Source organism: Protobothrops mucrosquamatus, unplaced genomic scaffold (genome assembly GCF_001527695.2).
Source record: "Protobothrops mucrosquamatus isolate PMUCROS unplaced genomic scaffold, P.Mucros_1.0 scaffold342, whole genome shotgun sequence".
In the NCBI taxonomy this organism is placed as follows: domain Eukaryota; kingdom Metazoa; phylum Chordata; class Lepidosauria; order Squamata; family Viperidae; genus Protobothrops; species Protobothrops mucrosquamatus.
Genome location: NW_015386679.1, coordinates 573926 through 599652, shown reverse-complemented (window position 1 = coordinate 599652; position 25727 = coordinate 573926). Strand labels below are relative to the sequence as shown.

Genomic DNA, 25727 nt, shown 5'->3' with positions numbered 1-25727 from the left:
CCCCCCCCCCCCCATGATTACGTGATTGTGGAACGCTGCAACTGACTGCAAAGGTGAGCCCATTTGCAAGTGCCCCAAATCTGGTCACGTGACCTCAGGGGTCTCTGCAGCTGTCAGAACGCCAGAACTGGGTCATCAGCCGCTCTGGGGCGGGGGTCTGGGTCTGTCGTAACTGTGGATAGTCGCCACAGTCGTGAGGACTACTTGTATTTCTGAAAGAAAGAACGGGGCTTGAATCTGGCACCTTGTGGGTTGTTTTCCTTTGTTCGTTTTTAACATTTCTGGGTTTTGTTGCTTTTTAATTTCTGTGGTTTCTGTTCCTCCTGCTTGGGGAGTTGGATGTTGCCTGCCTGGCCCGGAGTTAAGGACATGTTTACATTTAGGTCACATTCACAAGTACAGTAAATCCAAACAAAGTGTTTGTATGCACTAAAAATGTTTTAACCGTACCTGTAAATGCAATGTAAAGATTACAAATGAAGTCTGTTCTTTTGGGGAAAAAAAACCAAAAAAACAGGCTGAATCTGTGGTTGTAACTATCCTGAAGTTGTGTCTAGTTTCACCTAGTAACGGCTGTATGTACAGTATTCTGCTCTGGTTTGAAGCTGATCCCATATTAGGAAGTGCAATCAACATATGGTCTTCTTCACAGAACGAACTTGAAAAGCATATTTATAATGTGGAACTTATTCCAAGGAAGGAGCATTGTGCTTGCCTGGTTGCAAGAAATGTTTATGCTTCAGCAATTTGTTTGCAGAGTGTTTACTTTTTTGAATAATGGTGAGGAAATAGGATGAAAGTATATGCGGAGGAATAAGCTTCCTGGATCCATCTCAAAGCCAATTTAGGGTTTGGTCCTCCTGTGGCTGGTCAGACCAAACAACATATTGTAACTGTTAGCAAAAATTACAGCAAACTGTAATTACAGCAAAGTCACTACTGTTTGGTGGTCTGTTTTTTTCCTACTATAAATATATTTTTGGAGTTCCGTCAACTGATCTACAGGGAATGTTTTCCCTGGATAAAAATAATGCTTGCCCAGTTCTGCTATTGGATTGGGTTCCTTGTCCCGGACCTTATGTTTACAGATAGTCCTCAACTTCCAAGTTGAGGAGTACTTGTATTCTGGATCTTGTAATGTTTTGGTAAAGAAGTGGTTTCCCTGGATGGAACTGTCTTCCTGAAAAGCTGCCTTATCAGCTGAAATTTGCTGTTTGCTCCCGTGAGCTGAAGCACGTTCCCAAACTGGTCTGTTTTCCTGCTGATAGGAGAGTCCGTTTTATGACTCAAATGTAGCCGGAGTTTCCTCATTTTAAGCGCCTCGGAAAAATGGTTATTACAGGGAAGTGGAGAGTTGTCCTTCTATGGCATATGAATCACCGCAGGTGCAGAGGTTGGGACAGTTCAGCACATATGAAAAATGCAATATGGGATGTGATTATTATTATTGTTATTTACATTAAATTTATATGTTGTCCATCTGCCTGGTTATATTTTCATATATTTAATTTTTGTCACTTCTAGAAGTTCTAGTCTTATCTGGACGTCACCTATTTCTACAGATTCCTCTCCTTCTCCTCCTCTCTTTCTCTTTCTCTTTTTCTCTCTCTCTTTCTCTTTCTCTCTTTCTCTCCCTCTCCCTATCCTCTTCTCTCCCTCCCTTTCTCTCCCTTCTTCCCTCCCTCTCCCTCCTCTCTCTCCCACTCTTTCTCCCTTTCTCTCCCTTTCCTTCCCTCTCTCCCTCTCCTTCTCTCTCCCCCTTCCTTTCTCTCTCTCCCTCTCCCTATTCTTCTCTCCCCCTCTCCCTCCCTCTCGTTCCCTCCCTCTCCTTCCTTCTCCCACTCTTTCCCTCCCTCTTTCCCTCCCTCTTCCTCTCTCCATGGGAGAGTGAGATCTTCCAGGAGATAATGTGTGAACGCTTTCCTGGAGGAACAATGCTGGGACTGTGAGGTGTGACCTGTGCTATTCCTGAGTTTTGTTTTGTGTTACTAATTTACTTCCCAGCGGAAGCTCTTTGCGGCCCACTTCATTTCCTGTTTATAGAAAGAGTTTTGGCCTGTTGTGAAATGTGAGGCCCCCTTGTTGCTCTGTAGCTGATTCCTACTAGAACTGGAGTAAGACTAATGTCACTTGCATGCATTCTTCTTTTCTCAGCTAGACAAGAAGGAGCAGTGAAAAAAGAACACTTTTCCTAAACCCAGGTGTGACATAGATGCTTTGGGCCATGAGTGCGCTTGCAATTAGAGACATCTTGGTTTATTAACCGCAGGAAGAGTTATCCGTTCTTTAGTGGCTAAATTTACATAGAAGTCAGAGAAACTTTTCCGGGGAGGGAGGGAAAAAAGTAATCTTGGAATTTCTTGTCCTGTCCTGAAACGGAGTAAGGATGAATTACAGGTTGTCCTCAACGTACGGCCCCAATTGAGCCCAAGATTTATGTGGTTAAGCGAGACATTTGTTAAGTGAGTTTTGCCCCATTTAACAACCTTTCTTGCCACCATTGTTAAGGGAATCACTGCAGTTGTTAAGTGAGTAACACGGTTGTTAAGTGAATCCGGCTTCCCCGTCAACTTTGCTTGTCGGAAGGTCCGCAAAAGGGGATCATGTGATCCCGAGACACCGAAACTGTCGTAAGTACATGCCAGTTGCCAAGCGTCTGAATTTTGATCATGTGATCCTGGGACTGCTGCAACGGTCGTAAGCGTGAAAAACGATCGTAAGTCACTTTTCTTAGTGCCGTTGTAACTTTGAACGGTCACTAAATGAATTGTTGTAAGTCGAGGACTGCCTGTACAGTGGTTTCCCCTTGGGGGAACAGAAGAAAGAGAGGAATGTTGCTCTTCCTGAGCGCGATAGCCAATTTCTTTCCGATGCTCGAATCCTGGCTGTGATAGTTCAGGTAGGAGTACTGCAAGCAGACTTAATTTTAAATCTAGGAACCGTGCAGGGTTCAAACGGTCTTAAAATGCTGCTTGGGAAATGCCTCCCTGCCTGCAAAAGGAGCTGCTTTAGCTTCTTTGAGAGTGTAGAAGAAAACAGTTCTGGGTGTGCTAAAAGTAGGTTTCATGCCACACCTAAACAAACAGGCTGAGGGTTCGTGAGATTGTTTTATTCTTGGTGCAAATAAGCGAAGTGTGAAAGAGTTCAGGTGCTTTTACGGCTTCCCACGTGGGGAAACACCTTGGCGTTTGGGCTAGAATTCAATGTCAAATCATTCCCCCCCCCTTCCTTCTCCCTAATTTCACTTGGTTCACTTGGATTTTTTGAAGAGCTTCTCATCCCTCTTGTACGGAAGGGGTCTGTCACCTTCCTTTGTGGGTCGAAACAAAACCTCTGCACTTTGTCTGCAGATTTTCCCCGAAGCACCCTCTCTTTTTCATATCCCCACCCAAGCAGTCTTTTTTGGCATTGGAAAAGCCGTGCTCGGAAAATAAATACGCCAGGGGGGAAATGGCATCTTCAATCCAGTTATATGCCCTTCGTTCAGAAGAAGATGTTGCTCATTTTGTCGAGCTTGTCGAGAGCTTGTGTTGTGTCCCTTCGCAGGCTGCTGGGAAGCCCTTCCCTGGACGCACCTTTCACCGGACACTCGCTGCATTATAGGATAATAAAGTGCCACTTGATAAGGCAGCCACTCCAGAGTGCTAAGTGGAGGCTGCTTGACCATCTCATCGCTTGACGCTGTCCCTGCGAGGCAAAACCGCCTCCAGTTTGGACATTTCTCTGGCACTGTTTGGGCCAGCCTGACTTCCTTGTAAACCACTCCGGCTTGTCTTCTCCTGATAAGGGCCAGCCAGAAATCTGGATTTTGTCCTAGAGCAGAAGCTTGATGGGGTGGGTCAGCCACTGTCCCTTCGCCTCCAGACACAAGTGGTAGCTTTCAGCAGAGATCCGTTGCTGGAGGAGAAATTAACAGATTGGACAATCTGTCCAGAATGGTATAGGGTCTCCTTCTTGGGCAGGGGGTTGGACTAGGAAGACCTCCAAGGTCCCTCCCAACTTAGATAGATAGATAGATAGATAGATAGATAGATAGATAGATAGATAGATGATAGATAGATAGATAGATAGATAGATAGATAGATAGATAGATAGATAGATAGATAGATAGGAAAGAAAGAAAGAAAGAAAGAAAGAAAGAAAGAAAGAAAGAAAGAAAGAAAGAAAGAAAGAATACTTTTATTGGCCACTATGATTAGGCACAAGGAATTTGTCTCCGGTACATAACCACTCAGTGTACATGCAACACAGCAAAGTTATAATAATAATAGCAAAATAATAATAATGATACCAATAATAAAAAGTAGTGGAACAGATGAGATCTGTTAATTAATTTAACAGATTAAAATCGGTTACAGCAGAGCTGGGCAACTATGGCCCCTTCACAATCCGTCGACTTCAACTCCCCAAATTCCCATCTCATGAATTCTGGGAGTTGAAGTCCACAGGTCGTAAAGGGTCCATAGTTGTCCATCCCTGCATTAAAGATTTTTGCTTACGGTCTGGGCAAAGATGGCGAAGGAAGCAGCAAAAGCCTCTCTCCGTTAATTGCCACCATATTGGCCTCTTGGTCAACCGAGAAACACTTTGCAGGGGTTTTTCTGCCGTGTCTCTCAGTGTGTGAGAGGTGAGCTGCTTCTGTTCCAGACCGTTTGAACCAGATCCTCACTTGCCTTTGATGTATTTATAGGCCCTTGGGTTGTTTAGAGAATATGATGCAACCCTCGTTGACAGAAGCGGGTTTCAGGTTTCTTCACCTGTTGTATGTCAGAAACCGCTCCATCTTGAGGTTGGGGGCCTTGTCCAGCTCCGTTTCCTCCAGTTGGAGAGGTCCCCCCCATGAAATATTGGACTCGTGATTGTTTGGAAGAGCTGCACACAAACCCTCTTGAAATGCGGAATCGACCCAGAATTGCCACCTATCCTGAATGTTGGCACAGAGGTGGACATTTATAAGGTCTCCAAAGGGCTTGACGATTCGTCTCTTGCTGTTAAATCTTGTCCAGGATATGGTTCAGCTCCAGCCAACTCAGTTTCCCAGGAACTCAGTTGTCATAAAGTTTGTGGGAACATTTGTGAGGCCCATCTGCAGCTCCTTCTCCATCCTCCTCTTCCATGCTGGCCCTCAGTCACCCTCCAATCTGATTTCATTTGTTCAGAAAGACATAGAGGGGGGTTGGACTAGAAGACCTCCAAGGTCCCTTTCACCATTTATTGAACGAACGTTTGCTTGAAGAAAGGTTGTTAGTCTTGACTTAAGGAGAGCGGAATTAACACGTCTGCTTCCCTGTAAGAGAAATTTGATTTCTCTAACCTATACCACATATGCATCACACACATTATCCTTAGGAGGAAACTGTGAATAGGAGCCAAAAATATATTGTTTATTTTGGGTATGGAGACCATGCACTGCTTTCGGTTTTGGCCTTGACCCTGGGAAAGATTTCTAGCAACTGCTGTTTACGGTCCAGAGGGAAAATGAAGGAGCTGCAGCGTTTGAAGTAAAAACTGGCGCCTGCATGCATGCGGTTTCTTTATTATTGCTTATTGCTTTCCAAAGCCTGGCGAGGGCTGAGGCACCCCTGGCTGGCATCAAGGCCTTTGGCTATTCCGCCTGGAAAGCTTCAAAGGAGATTTTCCCGAGTGATGGAACAGAAGGAGAGGCAGCTGTCACGCCTGCCCTGTCTAGACTTAAGTCCGTCACGGCTGTGGGCCCTTACAGGATTATTTCAGGAATAATGTCATCAAAGAGAGGAGCAGGCAGGCAATGGATGGAGCAGAACCCAGAACAGAGCAGTGGGGTGGGGTTAGCCAGCATCGGTTGGGGAAGCTGGTCAACTCAGAGACAGCCAAAGAAATCAGTAGCGTTGAATTAAAAGTGGAAATTGAAGAGGTCTGTTGGGTAGGGGGAGAAGGGACGTTGCAGTGTTTCCCAAACATGCAGATTCCCATCTTGTGGAACTTTAGCTCGGAATTCCTTTGGCCATTTTACCTGGAGAAATTTGGGGGTTGCTTTTCCAGCCTACCTGGCGGATGAAAGCTTGGAAAGAGAAGTACCTTCCTGATTTTTCAGGATCTGGAACAGTGTTTCTCGCCCTCGGCAACTTGAAGAGGGGTGGACTTCAGCTCCCAGAATTCTCTAGCCAACATGGGTAGATTTCTAGCCAGCTTGCTGGCTGGGGAATTCTGGGAGTGGAAGTCCACCCCTCTTCAGGTGAGAAACACTACCAGTTTGGCTCAAACCAATCCTTCTGAAAATAATTGCTGTCTACTTTTAAACAACTCGGTAGCACAGTTCTTTTTTCTTGGTGGAAGCTGCAGGTTCTCTTCGTTTCCAAACCATAAACACATTTTTTTCCCTCCCTTCTTAGAACAGGCTCAGCTTTTAGAATACCTTCCCGGCAACTGGTTCCCGTTGAAGAAAATGTGACAAATTCCAAAAGTTAACCATTTTGGGGTGCTCCAAAACTGGGAACTGGCATGAAAAAGAAAAACCCCTTGCGATTCCTTCCAAAGGTTTAGGAAAGGCAGGGCAGACTCCAGAGCTGGTGATTTGTCTTTGTCTTCATACAAATCTGCTCTGCTTTGTTACAGTGGGACCTTGGTTTCCCCCAAGTGGAAGAACTTCAAAGGGTTGAAGTTATTGTGTCGAGACAAAATCCGACTCAACAATGCCATCTGGAGGGCTTGGTACATTCAGTGTGAGTAACACACAAACATTGTCCCCAAAGAGCTCTTAAAAAGAGAAATTCACCTCTCAGTTAGGACCAGAAAGAGTCCGGTTATTTCAAAACAGCTATAATTTGCTTCTTCACAAGATCTCTCCTGCAAGAGAAGGGAATTTTTAAATGTGTTTTTTTGCAAACAGAAAAGGGGAGGTGTGGCAAAATATCGCCCCTTAATATTCCCTAAAGGAACTGGATTTTAACCTATTGTCAGAATCCCGTGAAGGATTCGTAGGAAAGCAAGACGGTCTCCCGCAGTTGATCAGGAGCAAGGCATGATCTGTTCTTGCTTGGATTCCAAGAGGGTTTTTGGCCGGCCTCTCTTTCTGGCCCACCACCTTCCCTGGGCATAATGTTTGGGCCTGTATTTATTTATTTTTTTTGTGGAAGTTTTATTCTTGTTCTAACATCGTTTAAAAAAAGCACAATGACTAAGAGAGGCATGCACCATTAAATAATCTAAAAGAGAACGTCTGAATTTGGAAACATCAAACATGCACATCAGGAACCCATCTGGCAAAGCCTCTCGCTCTCTTTCAGATCTAGAGAAGAGGAAGAACCCCGTGTGCAATTTTGTGACCCCCCTGGATGGTTCTGTGGATGTTCCTGAGGTAGACCAGGTGGGTGCATTGAAGCCACTTGTCCCAGCTCCCCCTTCTTGTAGATCAGCTTCCTGGCCTTTAGCTGATTCCTTCCTGAGAGTGTGCTATTTGGGACTTCCTGGAGGGGTTTGTGGGGAGACATCCATGGGCAGTAATAGTGACCTTGGATTTCCAACTTACGCTGGTAAAGGGTTGGGTTGGGTTGGGTTGAGTTGGGTTGGGTTGGGTTGGGTTGAGTTGGGTTGGGTTGGGTTGAGTTGGGTTGAGTTGAGTTGAGTTGGCTTGTCTGAAATTCCTTTGATCTCTCCTGTTCCTACCACGTTTCTTTTCCTTTTAGGGTAGTAGTCGAACGAACGAGAAATATTGGAGGCGGCGGATTGACATAGTCATCCGAGAATATCACAAGTGGCGAACTTACTTCAAGAAAAGAGTATGTCTTTTTTTTTTCTTAAATGGCTGATATTTTGGGTAAAAATAATTCCATTTTGCCAGGGAGTTGCCTCCTGAGCTTTAGCTTGTCAAGGAGCTGAACAGAGTTAGAAAACTTAACTGTGTGGGTCCAACGGCAACTGGTTTATGACAATACAACTTAACCTTCTAACATAGCGTGTTCCAACTCTCCCCATTCTGCTGGGTTTGGGACTTCAGATGGCAGAATTCCCAGTTAGAGGCCCCAATAACTGAGATGATTCTCTTGCCAAGCAAACAGGCCAGGCTCAAATCAGGCAGCTTAGTCAAACAGCAGAGATAATGAGATAATATTTGGGGAATATTTGGGGGTGTCTTTAAGGCATAATAATGGCTGGTCTTCTTTTGTATCTTGTCTGCATAACTTTGGGGTATCGGCTGTGTTTCTAGCCCTGTAGTAAACTGATTTGGATCCCATAAAGTGCGTGACTCAAATTCTGCTCCAAGTTGGAAAATTGTCCTTCCTTCCTCCCTCCCTTCCTTCCTTCCTTCCTTCCTTCCTTCCTTCCTGTTTCAGTTTTGCTTTCAATTATTTCAATTTCCTTTCTCTTTGTTCCCCAGTTACAAAAGCACAAAGATGAAGACCTGTCCAGTTTGGTCCAGGTAAACATTATTTTGACTATCGGTTTTTTTTTTTTTCTCAGTTCAGGAGAGACCTCCTTAAGTTTTTCCAACAAATGAATGACTGAAACAAATCCAGATTATATGTTTGATTGATTGAATAGAGGATCTGCTCCACCTGAACGCTCAAGTAGAGCACTTTGGAAGTTGGAAATTTTATAGAAGAGAAGAACCAGGGTGGGGGTGGGGGGGAAGTCCACTGTAATAATAATACATAATCCAATGCTGGCTAGGGAATTCTGGGAGTTGAAGTCCACAAGTCTTAAAATGGCCAAGGTTGGACACCCCTGTCTTAAAGGATTAACATCAATTTCAGAGCTATACTCATTTTCTCCTCTGAAGAATCCTGCAGGATCCCACGTTTCTCTGCTTCACCTTTTCCTGTCCTTCTCCACCCCCCCACCCCACCCCCAGGATGATGGCTTCTTCAGGAAAGACAGCCCCATGGAACTGGAAGAGTTCTTCACCACGGACGATTACATGTCGGGATCTTCAGACACCCTGTTCTCTACGCTGTCCAGTCACCAGCTCCTCACCTGGCCGAATCCGAAGGAGAGAGGTAGGGCTTTGCGTTCCCCTCCATCAGGCCTCGCGGCTGCTAATTCCCCGTCTAATTGCCCCCACCCCAACCCACAAAACTAGCCCCCAAATATCTCCCAAGTCTGCTCCCCCTTGTAGGCAGTCCTCAACTTACAACAGTTCGTTTAGTGACCGTTTGAAGGGACAACTGCACTTTTAAAAAAAGGACTTAGGACTGTTTCTATGCTTAGGACGGTCGCAGCCTCCCCGCGGTCACACGATCGAAATTCAGACACTTGTCAGCTGACTCACATTTATGACGGTTGCAGCGTCCCGGGGTTCACGTGATCCCCTTTTGCGACCTTTGGAGAAGCTGAGTCAGTGGGGGGAAGCCAGATCACTTAACAACCACGTCGCTAAGTGAACAGCCGCAGCAAGAAAGGTTGTAAAACGGGGCAAAATTCGCAACAAACGTCTCGGTTAGCCACATAAATTTGGGGCTGAATTATGGCCGTAAGTCAAGGACTTCCTGTGGCTGCCCCTGTTAGGATCGGGTGGTATCCGAAGCTCCCACAGTGCATCCTTCCTACGAACAGCCGGAGGGCCCCGAACAGCCGGGCTGCCCCTCGGGGGATGTCAGGCACCTTCACTCCCAAAACCTCAGCAGAGATGGGGACCGGTTCCTAATAGTTGGGATCTGTTGGGATCTGAAGTTGGAATCCTCCTCCCATTCTCTCCACAACTTCCAAACTGAGTTCATTGTGGAAGGATGCCTCTTGTTTTGTCCCTCCTTACGGCTCACCTCTTTCTTCGCCTTCCTTCACTTCTGCGGGAGCTCTTGCTCTCTAGAAGCCCGTGTGACAGATGCTCTGGTTTTTCACCTCTTTCCAGCACACATGGGCAACGCTGACATGATCCAGCCGGGACTCTACCCTCTGCAGCCCAACTGGATGGAGACTTTGGAATTTTTCCCAGGTAAGCATGACTGGTTCCAAAGTGCCAATCTCAGCCAGCAGCGGCAACCCTTAGACGGGAAGGATCCCCGTGGAATTGGAAGGGGCCGAAATGTTGTCTCCAGCTGTAGGGATATGTCTGTGAAGTCACAAATAATGACGGGCTGGTGGGTGTTCTCTGAGCTTGGTGGTTTCCTGGCAGACGTTTCATGACCCAACTAGGTAACGTCATCAGTGCTAGAAGGGAGGGGGGTTGGTAGAGAGGAGGAGGAGGATTGTGGGGTCCTTGGTGTTCTCTCACCTCGGTGGTTTTCTTGCAGACATTTACCCAAGTAGGCAACGTAGTTAGATAACGAAACAGAGCTGCCTTGTTCTAAAAGAGCTGAGGAAATATAACGAGGATCTGCTTCCTTTCCTTCTGTCTTGGCCAGATATTTTTGCCTTTCCTGCCAGCCTGACACCCAGTGCCTCTTTGCCAGGGGCCACGGAACATTGTGCCCAGGTGAGAGAGGGAAGAGGTGAGGCTGAAGTGGGATGGTGAGGCGGTGCAAGGCATCCGAGTTGACTGGGTAGCCAATGTTTTCCCCATCGTGCTGCGTGAATTTTGAAGCCCGGCTTTAAAAAATTCCATCCTTTTATTATTTGTTGCAGTATTTTTCAACCTCGGCCACATTAGGAGGGCTGGACTTCAACTCCCAGAATTCCCCAGCCGGCACAGCTGAAGTCCACCTCCCTTAAAGTGCTCAAGCTTGAGAAACACTGATTGGTTGCCCTTTTATTACCGGTCAAATAATAAAGATATATTATTTTTATAAGACATGTAACAGGCCTCCCTTCCCTTTTCAGACCTCCAGCCTCTCCTCGACCTCTTTACGCAGCCCGCTTCCGACGGTGAGCCTGGGGGAAGAGCTGGTGGCCCCACCGGGGCCTGACTCCATCCTCTCCCCTGACCAGTGCCTGGGCCTGAGGAGCGAGGAGCCTTGCCTGCAGACCCCCGGCTTCCCCCCAGAGCTGCCCCTGACCGGCCAGCCCCACTTCCTGCCTCGCTTCCCGACTCTGGGGCTGCCTCTCCAGGGGGAGGTCCCTTCCCAACCGCCGCAGCAGACCCTCCTCTCCTTGAACCCGGACCTGGCCTTGCCGGTGCCCCTCTTCACCCCCGCCGAGGCTCCGAAGTTCGGGCCCGGCAAGCCTTCCGTCATCACCCACACCGCCTCGGCCACCCCCACGCAGAACGTGCCGGCCACCACCTTCAGCCACGGCCCAGCGGGACTCTTGGCCACACTCCAGACGGCGGTGGTGCATCCCCACGGCCTCCTGCAGCCGCCCACGCCCTTCGTCCTCCCCCTGGCGGGCCCGGGGCTGCGGCCCAGGAAACCCCAGCAGATCGCGCCCGCCCCAGCGGAGCCCGTGCCTTTGATGCTGAACAGTGCCTTCCTCTCTCCAGGTGAGGGGCTGCCTTGGGGAGGGGCTCTGGGCAGCGTATGGGTAGTCCTTGACTTACGACCACAATTTCCATTGCTCAGTGAGACGGTTCAATGAGTTGTGCCCCGCTTTATGACCTTCCTTTGCCACGGTTGTTAAACGAATCACTGCAGTTGTTAAGTTAGTAAGGCGGTCGTTAAGTGAATATGGCTTCCCCCTGTGGACTTTGCTTGTCAGAAGGTTGCAAAAGGGGACCGTTGTAAATAGGAACCAGTGGCCAAGCCTCTGAATTTTGATCTCCTGACCCTGGGGATGCTGCAACGGCCGTAGGTGTGAAAAAGGATCCTAAGTCCCTTCGTTCAGTGCCGTTGTAGCTTCGAGCAGTCCCTAAACGAAACGTCGTAAGTCGAGGTCTGGTTTTATATTTCAGTGAAAAGAGACTGTCCCTCTTTCACTGCGGCAGCTTAGCTGCATTTAGCTGACGGGCTGTGTGTGTGTGTGTGTGTGTTGGTTGTCGTTTCTTCTCTCCCCAAGTCCGGGACTGCCAGCCGTCGAGACAGGCCTCCCCCCGCCCGTCCGAGCAGGGCCTCGGCCCTCAGTCCCCGCAGAGCAGCCGCTCCAGGAAAGGCACCCCGGAGCCGCTTTTCAAGGTGGGTTGAAATCTGGAAACCTCACACGAGTTTTCCAAGCTTTTGGATTCCAAAGATTTGGGATCCGGCCCAGAGAGAGCACCTCACCCTTCGCGGCCCATCCAGGTTAGGGACGGACGGGGGGGGGGGGAGAATCCCTGTGTCAACGCTGCAAATACTGTATATTCTTGTTAAACCAGGCAGAAGGGGAAAAGAAACCGGATGTAAATCACATCTTCCAAGTTGATTGGAAGATGTGAACCATGACCCCAAAAAAGGGTGGGAGGGAAATGTTTGGAATGCTATGCGTAACGGAAGAGAAGCAGTTCTAAGCATTCCCCCATNGTCACACGATCGAAATTCAGACACTTGTCAGCTGACTCACATTTATGACGGTTGCAGCGTCCCGGGGTTCACGTGATCCCCTTTTGCGACCTTTGGAGAAGCTGAGTCAGTGGGGGGAAGCCAGATCACTTAACAACCACGTCGCTAAGTGAACAGCCGCAGCAAGAAAGGTTGTAAAACGGGGCAAAATTCGCAACAAGCGTCTCGCTTAGCTACAGGGCTGAATTATGGCCGTAAGTCAAGGACTTCCTGTGGCTGCCCCTGTTAGGATCGGGTGGTATCCAAAGCTCCCACAGTGCATCCTTCCTACGAACAGCCGGAGGGCCCCGAACAGCCGGGCTGCCCCTCGGGAGATGGCAGGCACCTTCACTCCCAAAACCTCAGCAGAGATGGGGACCGGTTCCTAATGGTTGGGATCTGTTGGGATCTGAAGTTGGAATCCTCCTCCCATTCTCTCCACAACTTCCAAACTGAGTTCATTGTGGAAGGATGCCTCTTGTTTTGTCCCTCCTTATGGCTCACCTCTTTCTTCGCCTTCCTTCGCTTCTGCGGGAGCTCTTGACAGATGCTCTGGTTTTTCACCTCTTTCCAGCACACATGGGCAACGCTGACATGATCCAGCCGGGACTCTACCCTCTGCAGCCCAACTGGATGGAGACTTTGGAATTTTTCCCAGGTAAGCATGACTGGTTCCAAAGTGCCAATCTCAGCCAGCAGCGGCAACCCTTAGACGGAAAGGATCCCTGTGGAATTGGAAGGGGCCGAAATGTTGTCTCCAGCTGTAGGGATGTGTCTGTGAAGTCACAAATAATGACGGGGTGGTGGGTGTTCTCTGAGCTTGGTGGTTTCCTGGCAGACGTTTCATGACCCAACTAGGTAACGTCATCAGTGCTAGAAGGGAGGGGGGTTGGTAGAGAGGAGGAGGAGGATTGTGGGGTCCTTGGCGTTCTCTCACCTCGGTGGTTTTCTTGCAGACATTTACCCAACTAGGCAACGTAGTTAGATAACGAAACAGAGCTGCCTTGTTCTAAAAGAGCTGAGGAAATATAACGAGGATCTGCTTCCTTTCCTTCTGTCTTGGCCAGATATTTTTGCCTTTCCTGCCAGCCTGACACCCAGTGCCTCTTTGCCAGGGGCCACGGAACATTGTGCCCAGGTGAGAGAGGGAAGAGGTGAGGCTGAAGTGGGACGGTGAGGCGGTGCAGGGCATCCGAGTTGACTGGGTAGCCAATGTTTTCCCCATCGTGCTGCGTGAATTTTCAAGCCCGGCTTTAAAAAATTCCATCCTTTTATTATTTGTTGCAGTATTTTTCAACCTCGGCCACTTTAGGAGGGCTGGACTTCAACTCCCAGAATTCCCCAGCCGGCACAGCTGAAGTCCACCTCCCTTAAAGTAGTGCTCAAGCTTGAGAAACACTGATTGGTTGCCCTTTTATTACCGGTCAAATAATAAAGATATATTATTTTTATAAGAGATGTAACAGGCCTCCCTTCCCTTTTCAGACCTCCAGCCTCTCCGCGACCTCTTTACGCAGCCCGCTTCCGACGGTGAGCCTGGGGGAAGAGCTGGTGGCCCCTCCGGAGCCTGACTCCATTCTCTCCCCTGACCAGTGCCTGGGCCTGAGGAGCGAGGAGCCTTGCCTGCAGACCCCTGGCTTCCCCCCAGAGCTGCCCCTGACCGGCCAGCCCCACTTCCTGCCTCGCTTCCCGACTCTGGGGCTGCCTCTCCAGGGGGAGGTCCCTTCCCAACCGCCGCAGCAGACCCTCCTCTCCTTGAACCCGGACCTGGCCTTGCCGGTGCCCCTCTTCACCCCCGCCGAGGCTCCGAAGTTCGGGCCCGGCAAGCCTTCCGTCATCACCCACACCGCCTCGGCCACCCCCACGCAGAACGTGCCGGCCACCACCTTCAGCCACGGCCCGGCGGGACTCTTGGCCACACTCCAGACGGCGGTGGTGCACCCCCACGGCCTCCTGCAGCCGCCGACGCCCTTCGTCCTCCCCCTGGCGGGCCCGGGGCTGCGGCCCAGGAAACCCCAGCAGATCGCGCCCGCCCCAGCGGAGCCCGTGCCTTTGATGCTGAACAGTGCCTTCCTCTCCCCAGGTGAGGGGCTGCCTTGGGGAGGGGCTCTGGGCAGCGTATGGGTAGTCCTTGACTTACGACCACAATTTCCATTGCTCAGTGAGACGGTTCAATGAGTTGTGCCCTGCTTTATGACCTTCCTTTGCCACGGTTGTTAAATGAATCACTGCAGTTGTTAAGTTAGTAAGGCGGTCGTTAAGCGAATATGGCTTCCCCCGTGGACTTTGCTTGTCAGAAGGTCGCAAAAGGGGACCGTCGTAAATAGGAACCGGTGGCCACGCCTCTGAATTTTGATCTCCTGACCCTGGGGACGCTGCAACGGCCGTAGGTGTGAAAAAGGATCCTAAGTCCCTTCGTTCAGTGCCGTTGTAGCTTCGAGCAGTCCCTAAACGAAACGTCGTAAGTCGAGGTCTGGTTTTATATTTCAGTGAAAAGAGACTGTCCCTCTTTCACTGTGGCAGCTTAGCTGCATTTAGCTGACGGGCTGTGTGTGTGTGTGTGTCGTTTCTTCTCTCCCCAAGTCCGGGACTGCCAGCCGTCGAGACAGGCCTCCCCCCACCCGTCCGAGCAGGGCCTCGGCCCTCAGTCCCCGCAGAGCAGCCGCTCCAGGAAAGGCACCCCGGAGCCGCTTTTCAAGGTGGGTTGAAATCTGGAAACCTCACACGAGTTTTCCAAGCTTTCGGATTCCAAAGATTTGGGATCCGGCCCAGAGAGAGCACCTCACCCTTCGCGGCCCATCCAGGTTAGGGACGGACGGGGAGGGGGGAGAATCCCTGTGTCAACGCTGCAAATACTGTATATTCTTGTTAAACCAGGCAGAAGGGGAAAAGAAACCGGATGTAAATCACATCTTCCAAGTTGATTGGAAGATGTGAACCATGACCCCAAAAAAGGGTGGGAGGGAAATGTTTGGAATGCTATGCGTAACGGAAGAGAAGCAGTTCTAAGCATTCCCCCATGCTGTGCTGGCATATCTGTAACATTAATAAATGCTTTTAGGAGAAAACATGCCTGAAAGTCCTTTTAAGTGTTTCGTTACTCAGACACATGACACCCTGAGCTTCAGGTAACACGGTTAAAGTAATGGGGTGTGTGTGTGTGTGATTGTTTTGTTTTGATGGGCACAGAGTCACAGAATGAAGCATATCTCAGCGGAGCAGAAACGGAGATTCAGTATCAAGATTGGCTTTGGCAACCTCAACAGCCTGGTCTCCCCAAACTCTAAATCGGTAAGTGGTTTTCAGAGAGGGGGATCCCCAAAAAGTTTTCCTCCTCCACCTCCACCTCCTCCACCTCCACCTCCACCTCCTCCTTCATGCCAGATTTCAGGCCCAGGGTGGTGTCGCATAGCTCCCCCCTATCTGGACCCTCTTTTTGCCCCCCCCGCAGATCAGCCACGCCCTCACCCTCCAGAAGACCGTCGAGTACATTGCCAAGCTGCAGCAGGAGCGCTTGCAAATGCAGGGGGAAGCCCGGCGCCTTCGGGAAGAGACGGTCGAGCTGAACGCGGCCATCATGTGAGGACTCAGACCCAGAGTAGCTACACAGACGTTTTCTCTCTCCTTTGTGTCTTGGCTTAATTGGTTTAAACGGCCACCCATCTCATAAAAATGCTGAAAAGAAAGGCTAAAAAAATTATTAACCTGGCCCCAGGACACTGCGGCCGTCGTAAGTACATGCTGGTTGCCAAGCACATCCAGATTTTGATCAGGGGACCGTGGGGGTCCTTCAGTGGTCGTAAGTGGGAGGACTGGCTGTAAAGTCACTTTGTTCAGTGGCTTTATAGCTTTGAACAGTCACCAACCAAAACGTTTGTAAGTCAAGGACTACTTGTAAACAACTCCCTCCTTCCCTCTTTTTTTTTCTTTTTTTTTCTTCTTCTTCTTCTTCTTCTTCTTCTTCTTCTTCTTCTTCTTCTTCTTCTTCTTCTTCTTCTTCTTCTTCTTCTTCTTCTTCTTCTTCTTCTTCTTCTTCTTCTTCTTCCTTTTTCTTTTTCTTTTTCTTTTTCTTTCTTCTTCTTTCTTTTTCTTTTTCCTTCTCCAGTTCCTGCCAGCAACAGTTGCCTGCCACCGGGGTGCCCATCACAAGGCAGCGGTTTGACCAGATGAGGAACATGTTTGAAGACTACATCCAAAACCGGAGCCAGCAAAACTTGAAATTCTGGATTGTATCCTGCTTTGGTGTGCGCGAAACTAGGGAAGGCCCAAAGGTCGAATATGGAAAGAAGAGAATTAGGAAGTGATTTTAGCAAGGCAGGAGGGCCCATTGGGGACTACACAGGAGAAGTGGGAAGGGGAGAGGACTGGTCCTTCGGAGGTACACTGCCCCTGAACCTGGAATCTCTGCTAGGTTGCTGGGGCATCCCTCCTTCCCTCAGCTACCTTCCCTGATGTCATTTTTAAACCATGTTTAAAGCTGGCTGGATCCTTGCTGCGTTTTCAAGTCGTGAATTTTACAGGTTTTATTCCAAATGTCCTGAAGATCTTTTTAGAGTGGTTAAAAAAAAGGGGGATTCAGGAGCACTTCAAGAAGGAAGGAAGGAAGGAAGGAAGGAAGGAAGGAAAGAAGGAAGAAGGAAGGAAGGAGGAAGGAAGGAAGGAAGGAAGGAAAGAAGGAAGAAGGAAGGAAGGAGGGAGGAAGGGAGGAAGGAAGGAAGGAAGGAGGAAGGAAGGAGGGAGGAAGGAAGGAGGAAGGAAGGAAGGAAGGAAGGAAGGAAGGAATAATGGAATGAGGATGGATGGAACTGGAAAAAGCAGTAGTTTCCGTAGAACCCCCTGCTTGTCTTCGTGACTGGCAGCGCTCTCCAACTTCTCATACTTCTGGAGAAAGACCCGGGGAGCTTCATAAACCAACAGAGCTGGTTGGACCTCTGCCTCGATTTAACCTGCTACATTTCCCCAGAGGTGCCCTTGCCTTCCAGCCCCCTCCCCTCCCCTCCCCCGAGTGTCCCTTAGTGTCCAGAAATCTCCAGCTGTGTGTTTGCACCTTAACCCCCCCCCCCTTCTGCAGTTCAGCGTCCTCATCCAGCCTCTGTTTGAAACCTTCAACGAGATGGTGTCCACCACCAGCCTGCAGGAGCTGAACCGGACGGCCTTGATGTGGCTGGACAAGCACTGCTCGCTCCCCGTCCTGAGGCCCAGTAAGTTGAGCTGCTCCCGAGATCCTGTAAAATCTCTGTTTGGGATGCCGCCGTCTTAATTAACCGGGCTGGATGGTTTCTTCTGCACCCTCCTTTCTCCTAGTGGTCCTGAACAGTCTCCGGCACTTAAGCACCACCACCTCCATCCTCTCCGACCCGTCCCTCTTGCAGGAGCAAGCCAGCCAGGCCTTGGGCAAACTCCAGAAAACACCTGGGGAAACGTAACAGAAGAAGACACGCTCAACTCACGGCGGGCGTCCCGGACTCAACAGAGACTTGATCAGCTTCCCCAGTCTGGGACTTCCTCCAGAGGTGTAGCAACAAGCTCCCCTTGTCTTTCTCAGCCCACCTGCTAGCCGAGAATCCAAGGCTTGTATTTCCCCACAGTGTGGAGGGCGTCCAGCTGTAGAAGGAGGCCTCCGAAGCTTCCTTGTGTTGACTCACCATCAGGGACAAGAGGCATCATCCAACCGAGCGTTACGCTGGGGAGAGCAGAGAGTTGAGGTTCTCCAACGCTTTGGTCCAATGTGAAAATGCAACTCAGGGAAACTGTTTCCAGCAATAGACGCCCCCTTCAATGCAACCTCTCTCAAATATATGCAGTAGGAATCAGCTTTTTCTCCAACCTGACCTCAGTCGCAAGTGGTGCAGTGGTTAGAATGCAGCGTTGCAGGCCAAAGCTCTTCCCGCAGCCTGGAGCTCGATCCTGACGGGGTTCGAAGTTGACTCAGCCTCCCGTCCTTCCGAGGTTGGCAAAATGAGGACCCGGAAGGTTGGGATTTGCTCTACATTGTAAATTTCTCAGAGTGCTCGTAAAGCACTATGAGGTAGTATGTAAGCCTAAATGCTGCTGTTATTGCTATTGGAGAGAAAGGGTAGCACGAGACTAGATCTTCACCAGCTTGGCAGATCAGAGATGGGATCTCTGAAGATCTCTTGCCCTCGCCCGTTCGGACAGCCCTCATCTGAAGCTGCCAGGAGTTGTGCAGAACAAGCCAAAAAGCACATTATTATCTCCCCTATTTCAACAGTAATACCCAGAATAGCTATGAATTTTTTTCCTCCATAACAGACAGTGATGGTTCATCAGGACCTTGGCAGCCCAAGAGACTTTTAGCTCTTTGATTCAACTCTTTGACTCTTGACTCTTGGCTCTTTCTTTCAACCTTCCAGGCCATTTTCTAGTACAACCGGGGGTCTTGGGGGTCCCATCTGCCTTAGAAGAGCCCACTTGTCTCAAGCCCCCCTCGGCAGGCTGTCTAGTGGAGCCTGTTTCCACAGATGTACTTTTGCACATAACAGTGCAATTTCCCCCCTTCTTTGGGGAATAATAATAATAGTTTGAAAGTGCAGGAGAAGAACAAAAAAGCAGACAGTCAGCTTAAGAACATAAGACAAACGGGTTGAATTCTAGTCGGCGTGTCTCATCCAGGGCCGCCTTCCTACGGTAGCCATCCCGGTGTCTCTTGGAGGCTTACCTGCAGTGGAAATGTCCTCTCTTCCATGTTTTCTGTCTCACTTCTTTGTGCGTGTGTCATTCTCACAAATCTCAGAAAGTGACCTTCAAAGAAGAGGTGCCTTCTAGGGTTAACCGGTTTTGAATTTTGCACCAGGATTGCCCATCAGAAGTTCTTGAGTTTCCAGTATTGGCCTCCAGCGTGGAAGATGTCCTACTTCGCCACTCCACGCAATACGCCGTACCAGCCTTGAGTGTGAACCACAGTGGCTTTCCATCCACAGAGTAGGACATGGCTGGTAAAGAAATCTTGATAGCAGTGAGGGTTGCCGTCGACCCAGACTTCTGAACTTTATGGAGACAGATTATCTCATGGGTAAGATAAGCTGGCTTTGTATGATAGATAGTAGGCTCTCTAGTCCTTCAGACCACAACTGTTGGAAAGGGGTGTCTGGGTTGAGATTGTGATTTAAGCTCTAAAATGGCTCTCAGGCAAACCGACATCCACCCCATCTCTAGGCACCAATAGAGAGCCATGTTCTACCTTAGAACTGGTTCATCTGGGCAACTTTTATGCTCTAGAACAGTCTTCCTTGAACTTTTAAGATGCATGGACTTCAACTCCCAGAATCCCCAGGCTTGGGGATTTCTGGGAGTTGAAGTCCATCTCTGCTGTTTGGGTGCTCTCCACCCAGAAAGCAGGATCTGGGTATGCGATGCATTGGCTCAGCTTCCCCTCTTTGTTCTTCTACTGCAAACTCCACAATCACTTTGATCACCTGGATGGAGCACGGGTGATAAGCTGGCGTGCTTTTGGAACAGTTATTGCTAATGCAGTTTCAATATTGTTCAGTGGGGTTGGGGCTGATTTTAATCTGCAACAGACAGGCAAAAAAAGATGCATGCCTTTTTAGCAATGCAATCGGGATTTTTAGCCTCGGGGGAGATATTTTACCTGTATAATGATCTGAAATGATCGGGCAATTTGTACTCTCATTTGCAAGCAAAAAAGATGAAGTTTGTACGTGTTTTTTTTCTTCTTCCTTGTTTTATTAATAGCCTTTTTGGAAGGCTGCAGAATTAAGCCGCTGCCTTTGTTATCTAGATTTCTGATGCATGAAACTCCCAATTCTGTGGCAATTTGCTTGCGTTTCGATTGTCCGATAACATCACTGCATTTTTTTTTATGAGACAACAGAAATAAAATGCTATTTTTGAGGAGCTTTAAACATGTAACTTTTTTCCGTCCGATCACTTGCCTTAGAATTCGAGATGATCGGATCCATAAGTGTGCAACATTGGAACCGTGAGACAGAAGCATCTGGGACCATCAGCCATTTAAGCCCCCCAGGGTGGGGAGATCCGAGAGCAAAGGGGTGCCTTAGCTTTGACACCTGAGCCATTTCCCCCCCATTATTATAATTTTTTTTAAAAAAATAGCCATTTTTTCCCCTTCCACCAGGATTCCACACAAGACATTTGGGGACCTGTGAGCTCTGTTGCATTCATGTGGTAGAGAAACACATCCTGTTTAGATCAGCTCAGAGTTTCAGAGGTTGCCAAGTGACAAGAAGACAGTTCGGTGTGGTTCAGACGCTCCAAACTGGCGAGGTGTGACTTGCTGGCTGCCGAATTTCTCAGCCTTGTAAGATGTGCCCCAAAATCCACCCTGCTAGTCCTCATGGCAGATGGCTGTAGAGTCCTCTGCTTTGATTGCTAGGCTGGTTATGAAAATGGAGCTTGTCTGGAGGCCTTGAAGCTTCTCTTACTTCTCTTCAGACCTGTAAGTAGACTTGAGCCGGGTGGATAAAATCTTTTGATGAATTTTCTTTAGGAGCTGAAGCATAAGGAGGTGTAACCCCAAAGATGGCAACTGGGCTTCCGTGTTCTTCTCTGAAGACGTTTCGCTTCTCATCCAAGAAGCGTCTTGGGATGGCGGGGAATGGAAGGATTTATACACCTTGCAGACCGCTGGTCGTTTGTATGAATGAGTATAAATCCTTCCATTCCCCACCATCCCATCAGAACTGAAGAAGCTTCTTGGAGGAGAAGCGAAACCTCTTCAAAGAAAAAAAAGGATGTCCAGTTGCCTCCTGAAAAGGCCCCTTTGGGACAACCAGGACCTGAATGATGGAGAATCTCCATAGACGGAGATGTAATCCATAAAAGCGGACCTGTTGACACGATTTTTGACAGCAAGAACGGCATCGGATGCCTGTGGGCAGAACTTTGCCTCACCTTTGGTTTGCTAAAAATCAGTTGTCTGGATGTTTGCAGTTACAACACTGCTGAAAAAAGGGATTTGTGACTGGCGTTCACCCTTTGCAGCACCCCCAGGGTCACGTGATCAGAATTCAGATGCTTGGCAACTGACATGTACTTAGGACGGCTGCAGCATCCCGGGGATCATTTATCACCTTTTGCAACCTTCTGACAAGCAAAGCTTGCTTAATGACCGCGTGATTCGCTTAACAACTGCCAAGAAATGGGGCGTAAAATGGGGTACAACTCTCCGAACAAGCAGCCTTGCTTAGCCACAGAAAATTTGGGCTTCATTCTACGTCGTAATTCGAGAACTACGTGTATTTTTGTCCCTCAAACTCCGTGTCAGAATTAGTGGATTTCAAGCTTCTAGAATGATTTTCAAGAAGGTGGAATTTGAACCCAGAATCCAATTTGAAAGGGTTTGGCATCTTAATTGAGCAGAATAACTAAAAACCCTGGAAGGCAGAAATAAAATAACTGAAATGTAGTTTCCAAATCTCAAGAAGAAACCATTTAGTTTTTGTATATCTGTTTATTTATTTATTTATTCCATATTGCATTTAAGACATGACTCACTTAAAATTAATCCATGTCAATTTAAAACACTAAACTTAATCTTCAGTAGCACCTTAACAGCATTCCTTAAATTAAAATACTCTTACTCAAAAATACATTCCTTCAGTTGATGATCCAAATACTTTAAATAGATTTAAATACAATAAAATAACCAGTGGAACTGTTTCTCTAAGAAATAGTCAGTCAATGAACATTATTAACTATAATTTAATTTTTAATTTAAGTTATATAATAGATATTATATGAAGTTATATAAAATATCATAAATATAATAAATAAATTACGTTCCTTAATTTGGTAAAATTTAGTTGCAGTTTTTCTAATAATCCTTAGCTCTACACATTTCCCTTATGGTTTTCTGTTCCAGCTTTAATTTTGAACTCAGAAGCTTCTGTACGTGACCTTTATATAGTTCAAAAACGTAGTGAAGCATGTTCTGTGTTGAGGGCCATTTGCTCTCCGCGCTGTACTTCGGGCCGTTGAACGCTGGTACTTCATCTGATGCTCCTTCCGAACAGGTCTGGTTCACGTAGCGTTCCTGAAGCTCAGCGAGGCATGTGAAGGGCTCCATCACGGATTGCAGGCATTTACCTTGCTGATAGGTGTTCTTCAGCCAAATAAACAGCTCTTTGAACTCCCGGAGAATTTGACATTCTTCTGCTGATTTGGTGAAATTGTAGGATTGGGAAAACTCAAATTCCATTTTTGACCTCATTTCAGGAGACAAATATTTGTTATCGATCTACAAAAATGGAATCAAAGATCTGCGTCAGTTAAAGTTGGCTTCCCACCCAACAGTAGCCTACATTTTATTCTCCTTCTGATAAAGGTGAACCTCTAAAGAATGGTCTCTCCAGATGCTGCCCTGGGCTTTCTCTCTGTCCCCTGAACCAAATTATAAAGAAGTGAGACTTTGGAAAAAGTGCAAAGAAGAGCAACTAAGATGATGAAGGGCCTGGAGACTAAAACGTGTGAAGAACGGTTGCAGGATTTGAGTACGGCCAGTTTAGAGAAAAGAAGGACTAGGAGGGACATGATAGCAGCATTCCAGTTTTTGAGTGGCTGCCACAAAGAAGAGGGGGTCAACTTATTTTCCAAGGCAACTGAAAGGACAAGAAGCAACAGATGGAAACTAATCAAGGAGAGAAGCAACCTAGAACTAAGGAGGAATTTCCTAACTGAGGGCAATCAACCAGTGGAACAGAATTGCCTCCAGAAGTTGTGGGTGCTCCATCACTGGAGGCTTTTGAGAAGAGACTGGACAGCCACCCATCTGAAAGGGTACAGGGTCTCCTGCTTGAGCAAGAGATTGGACTAGAAGACCTCCAATGTTTCTTCCAGCTCTATTCTGATTCTGATTTTTAATGTCTTGAGTGCCATTCTTAAGAAATAAGGAGCTCTGGTCTCGCTTGAGAAAGAGGGATGGGAAGAGAAATATCTTGATCTGGCCTACTAAGCAGAAACGGATGTGCAAAATTTAGGGTTTAGGGCCTCCTCGTCTAATAGTCAACTGGAGTAGGGGGCATCGGTTCAGCATACTTACAGATTCATATTTTTCAAGTAACAATTCTGCTTCACAATATAGTTTCCTCAAGGTCTGATTAGCCGGGGAAGGTGTAGTTGGCATTCCCTGGGTGCCCCACAGGACAATCACCAACATGGTCATTTCTGTCAGGAAAGCAAATAAATAGATTATGAGTCCTGGGACACAGGGCCGTGAATTAAAACAGTGGCTTTCTCCCTTCGTCTTCCAGGGGGGGCAGAAATTCTGTGGATTCAGTAGGAAACACACGCCTGCCTTTCTCTCAGAAACGTTTCCTCTGAAAATGGTTCCCCCCCCGTCTCCATCACTGCAAGGCTGGGTCACCGGGGATGAAGGGATCAAGTCCAGTTAGAACTACGTCCATTCCTTATAGCCGGTGATCAGCATTACAAGATTGAATGGAGCATCCCGGCCTGTTTATCACCTGGCCTTCCCAGTTCTGAAACTCCAGATACGTTTGTCCACCTTAATTTTCACTGCAATCTTTTGCTTTAAAAAACAAAACAAAACCACAACCCAAACCAAGGCACTTGAAGGAAAGACCCACTTGGTACCCCAGACCTATGAATATTTATATTTTGGTTGATGATAAAAGTGTTTTCCAATTTCCCATGTTATCCCCTAGCATAGAAGTGTCCCATCTTGGCAACTTTAAGACTTGGGGAGTTCAACTCCCAGAATTCCCCAGCCAGGATTCCGGAAGTTGAAGTCCCCGAGTCTTAAAGTGGCCACGGTTGGACCCCCGTGCCCTAGCACCTTCCCTCAAATCATCTCAGCTTCTGCACTGATTTTGGATTGATTTTGGAAGAGGTCTAACCCTGGCATAAAAACAAAGGGGGCCTAGAGAGCCCATTAGCAGTGGGGCAGGTGTGCGCCCCTGGGCATTTTGCATTGCGAAAACCCTAACCCAAAACCCACCCGAGAACTTGAAGTGTGCCTACCTTTAAGCATGGTGAATGAAGCGCTGAGAGTTGGAAGTCGCCTTCAAAGTTTGTTTGTCTCTTCTGAGTTTGCTTCTCTGCTTTGGCTGTCGGTCGCACCGTATTTAAGCCGCTCCTGGGGAAGATGACTATCTTGTTTCCTACCCTGACGAAGCGCCCGCAAGTGATTGTGATCAGTTTCCTAAGATAATCCGTGATTGATTTCCCACATGGTGTGTCTTTGTGTCTGGGGGCAGTTGCCGTGATGCTGTCGATCTGAAAAAGTTCCTGGAAGTCCAGTTTCCACTCGTCCAATATTTCAAGATGGGTCCAGTTGTGATGGGCCTACTGCCCAAAAGGGACTTTGATGGCCCTTGGAGGGTTCTGTCCGCCATCTTGCTTGGGTTGACCCTCCCCTACAGAGACCCTCAACCTTGGATTCTGCTGACCCTACCTTAGAGAAGGGCATTTATTTGATCTGATTGATCAGATAAATAAAGGGGAAGGGTCTCTGTTAGAGCCTAATGCCCATTTCATGAAGAAGGGGTGTTGTGTAGGCTTACATTGGGAACAGGTTTTGGCCATCCCAAATTGGCTGAACTGACCTCTGGACATTGAAGGTTTATAATAGTATCAGTTCGGGCTCTAAACAGACAATTCATCTTTTCTTTTTTTTTTAAAAAAAAAGGCCCTCTCTCTCTGCTATGGAAATTACCTAAAGATATACTGATAACGTGAGAAATCAGTCAGCCTTGTTGTAATCAGCTCTGCGTATTTTTTTCTTCTTCTAGCAAAAGAGATTTTCTTCTTCCTTCCAACTCGCCCAGGAATTATACCGTGATGCTTTCATTTTATTTCCATTTGAAAAATTCCATTTTCCGAGAAGCTGGATGTGGCTGACCCTTGAACCTTCTCCTTCTCCTATTATAATAGAGGGTCAAATGTTGGTTTCTTTGTCCAAGGCCGGATGTAGCCCTTACATCGACCATGCTGGGATTGAAAAAAAATGCTCCCTACTATATAAACCTTGGATCGTGCAATTAAGCAATCAGTCGGACCTTTTGATCTAATGATGGCACCTAACTGAATTCCATTTTCCCTCTTTTTCCAAAAAAAACAACACCATCTTAGGGCTGCTGAGAGAAGATAATATTTGTAGCTCAGGGTTGAATTGGAAGGTCTTGGTGCTGGGTGGTTTTCTTGCAGACATTTCATGACCCAACAAGGTAACATCATCAGCACCTAGCAAGAAAACAGCTCAGGGAGCAACCAGCATTGCCCAGTAGAGGGTTAGATACGCTTTTTTCTTTGTGTGGGAATTACAGTTCTAGATCCAAAACAAACTTGATTATCCCAGAATAGAAACATGCTTCTCTCCCTAGCAGTCAGTGGATTTTAAAGCATCTTGTGGAGTGGAGACTGGCTGTGTTTTTAAAGGCAGCTAAAGTGTTTTTTTTTTTTAGT

The 25727-nt window shown here is 47.8% G+C and overlaps 1 protein-coding gene across 1 annotated transcript; it reads left to right on the top strand.

Moving 5' to 3' along the window:
* Positions 1–5478: 5478 nt before the first annotated feature.
* On the top strand, positions 5479–18158 carry MLXIP (MLX interacting protein). The gene is given in 19 exon segments (XM_029284038.1): positions 5479–5501; positions 6595–6701; positions 7266–7345; positions 7665–7757; positions 8357–8420; positions 8669–8705; positions 8857–8975; positions 9827–9910; positions 10320–10390; positions 10735–11332; positions 12877–12960; positions 13370–13440; positions 13788–14385; positions 14886–15001; positions 15492–15593; positions 15754–15881; positions 16408–16531; positions 17374–17503; positions 17607–18158. Coding segments are annotated over 19 exon segments (2751 nt in total). The 3' UTR covers positions 17729–18158.
* The last annotated feature ends 7569 nt before the right edge of the window (positions 18159–25727 follow it).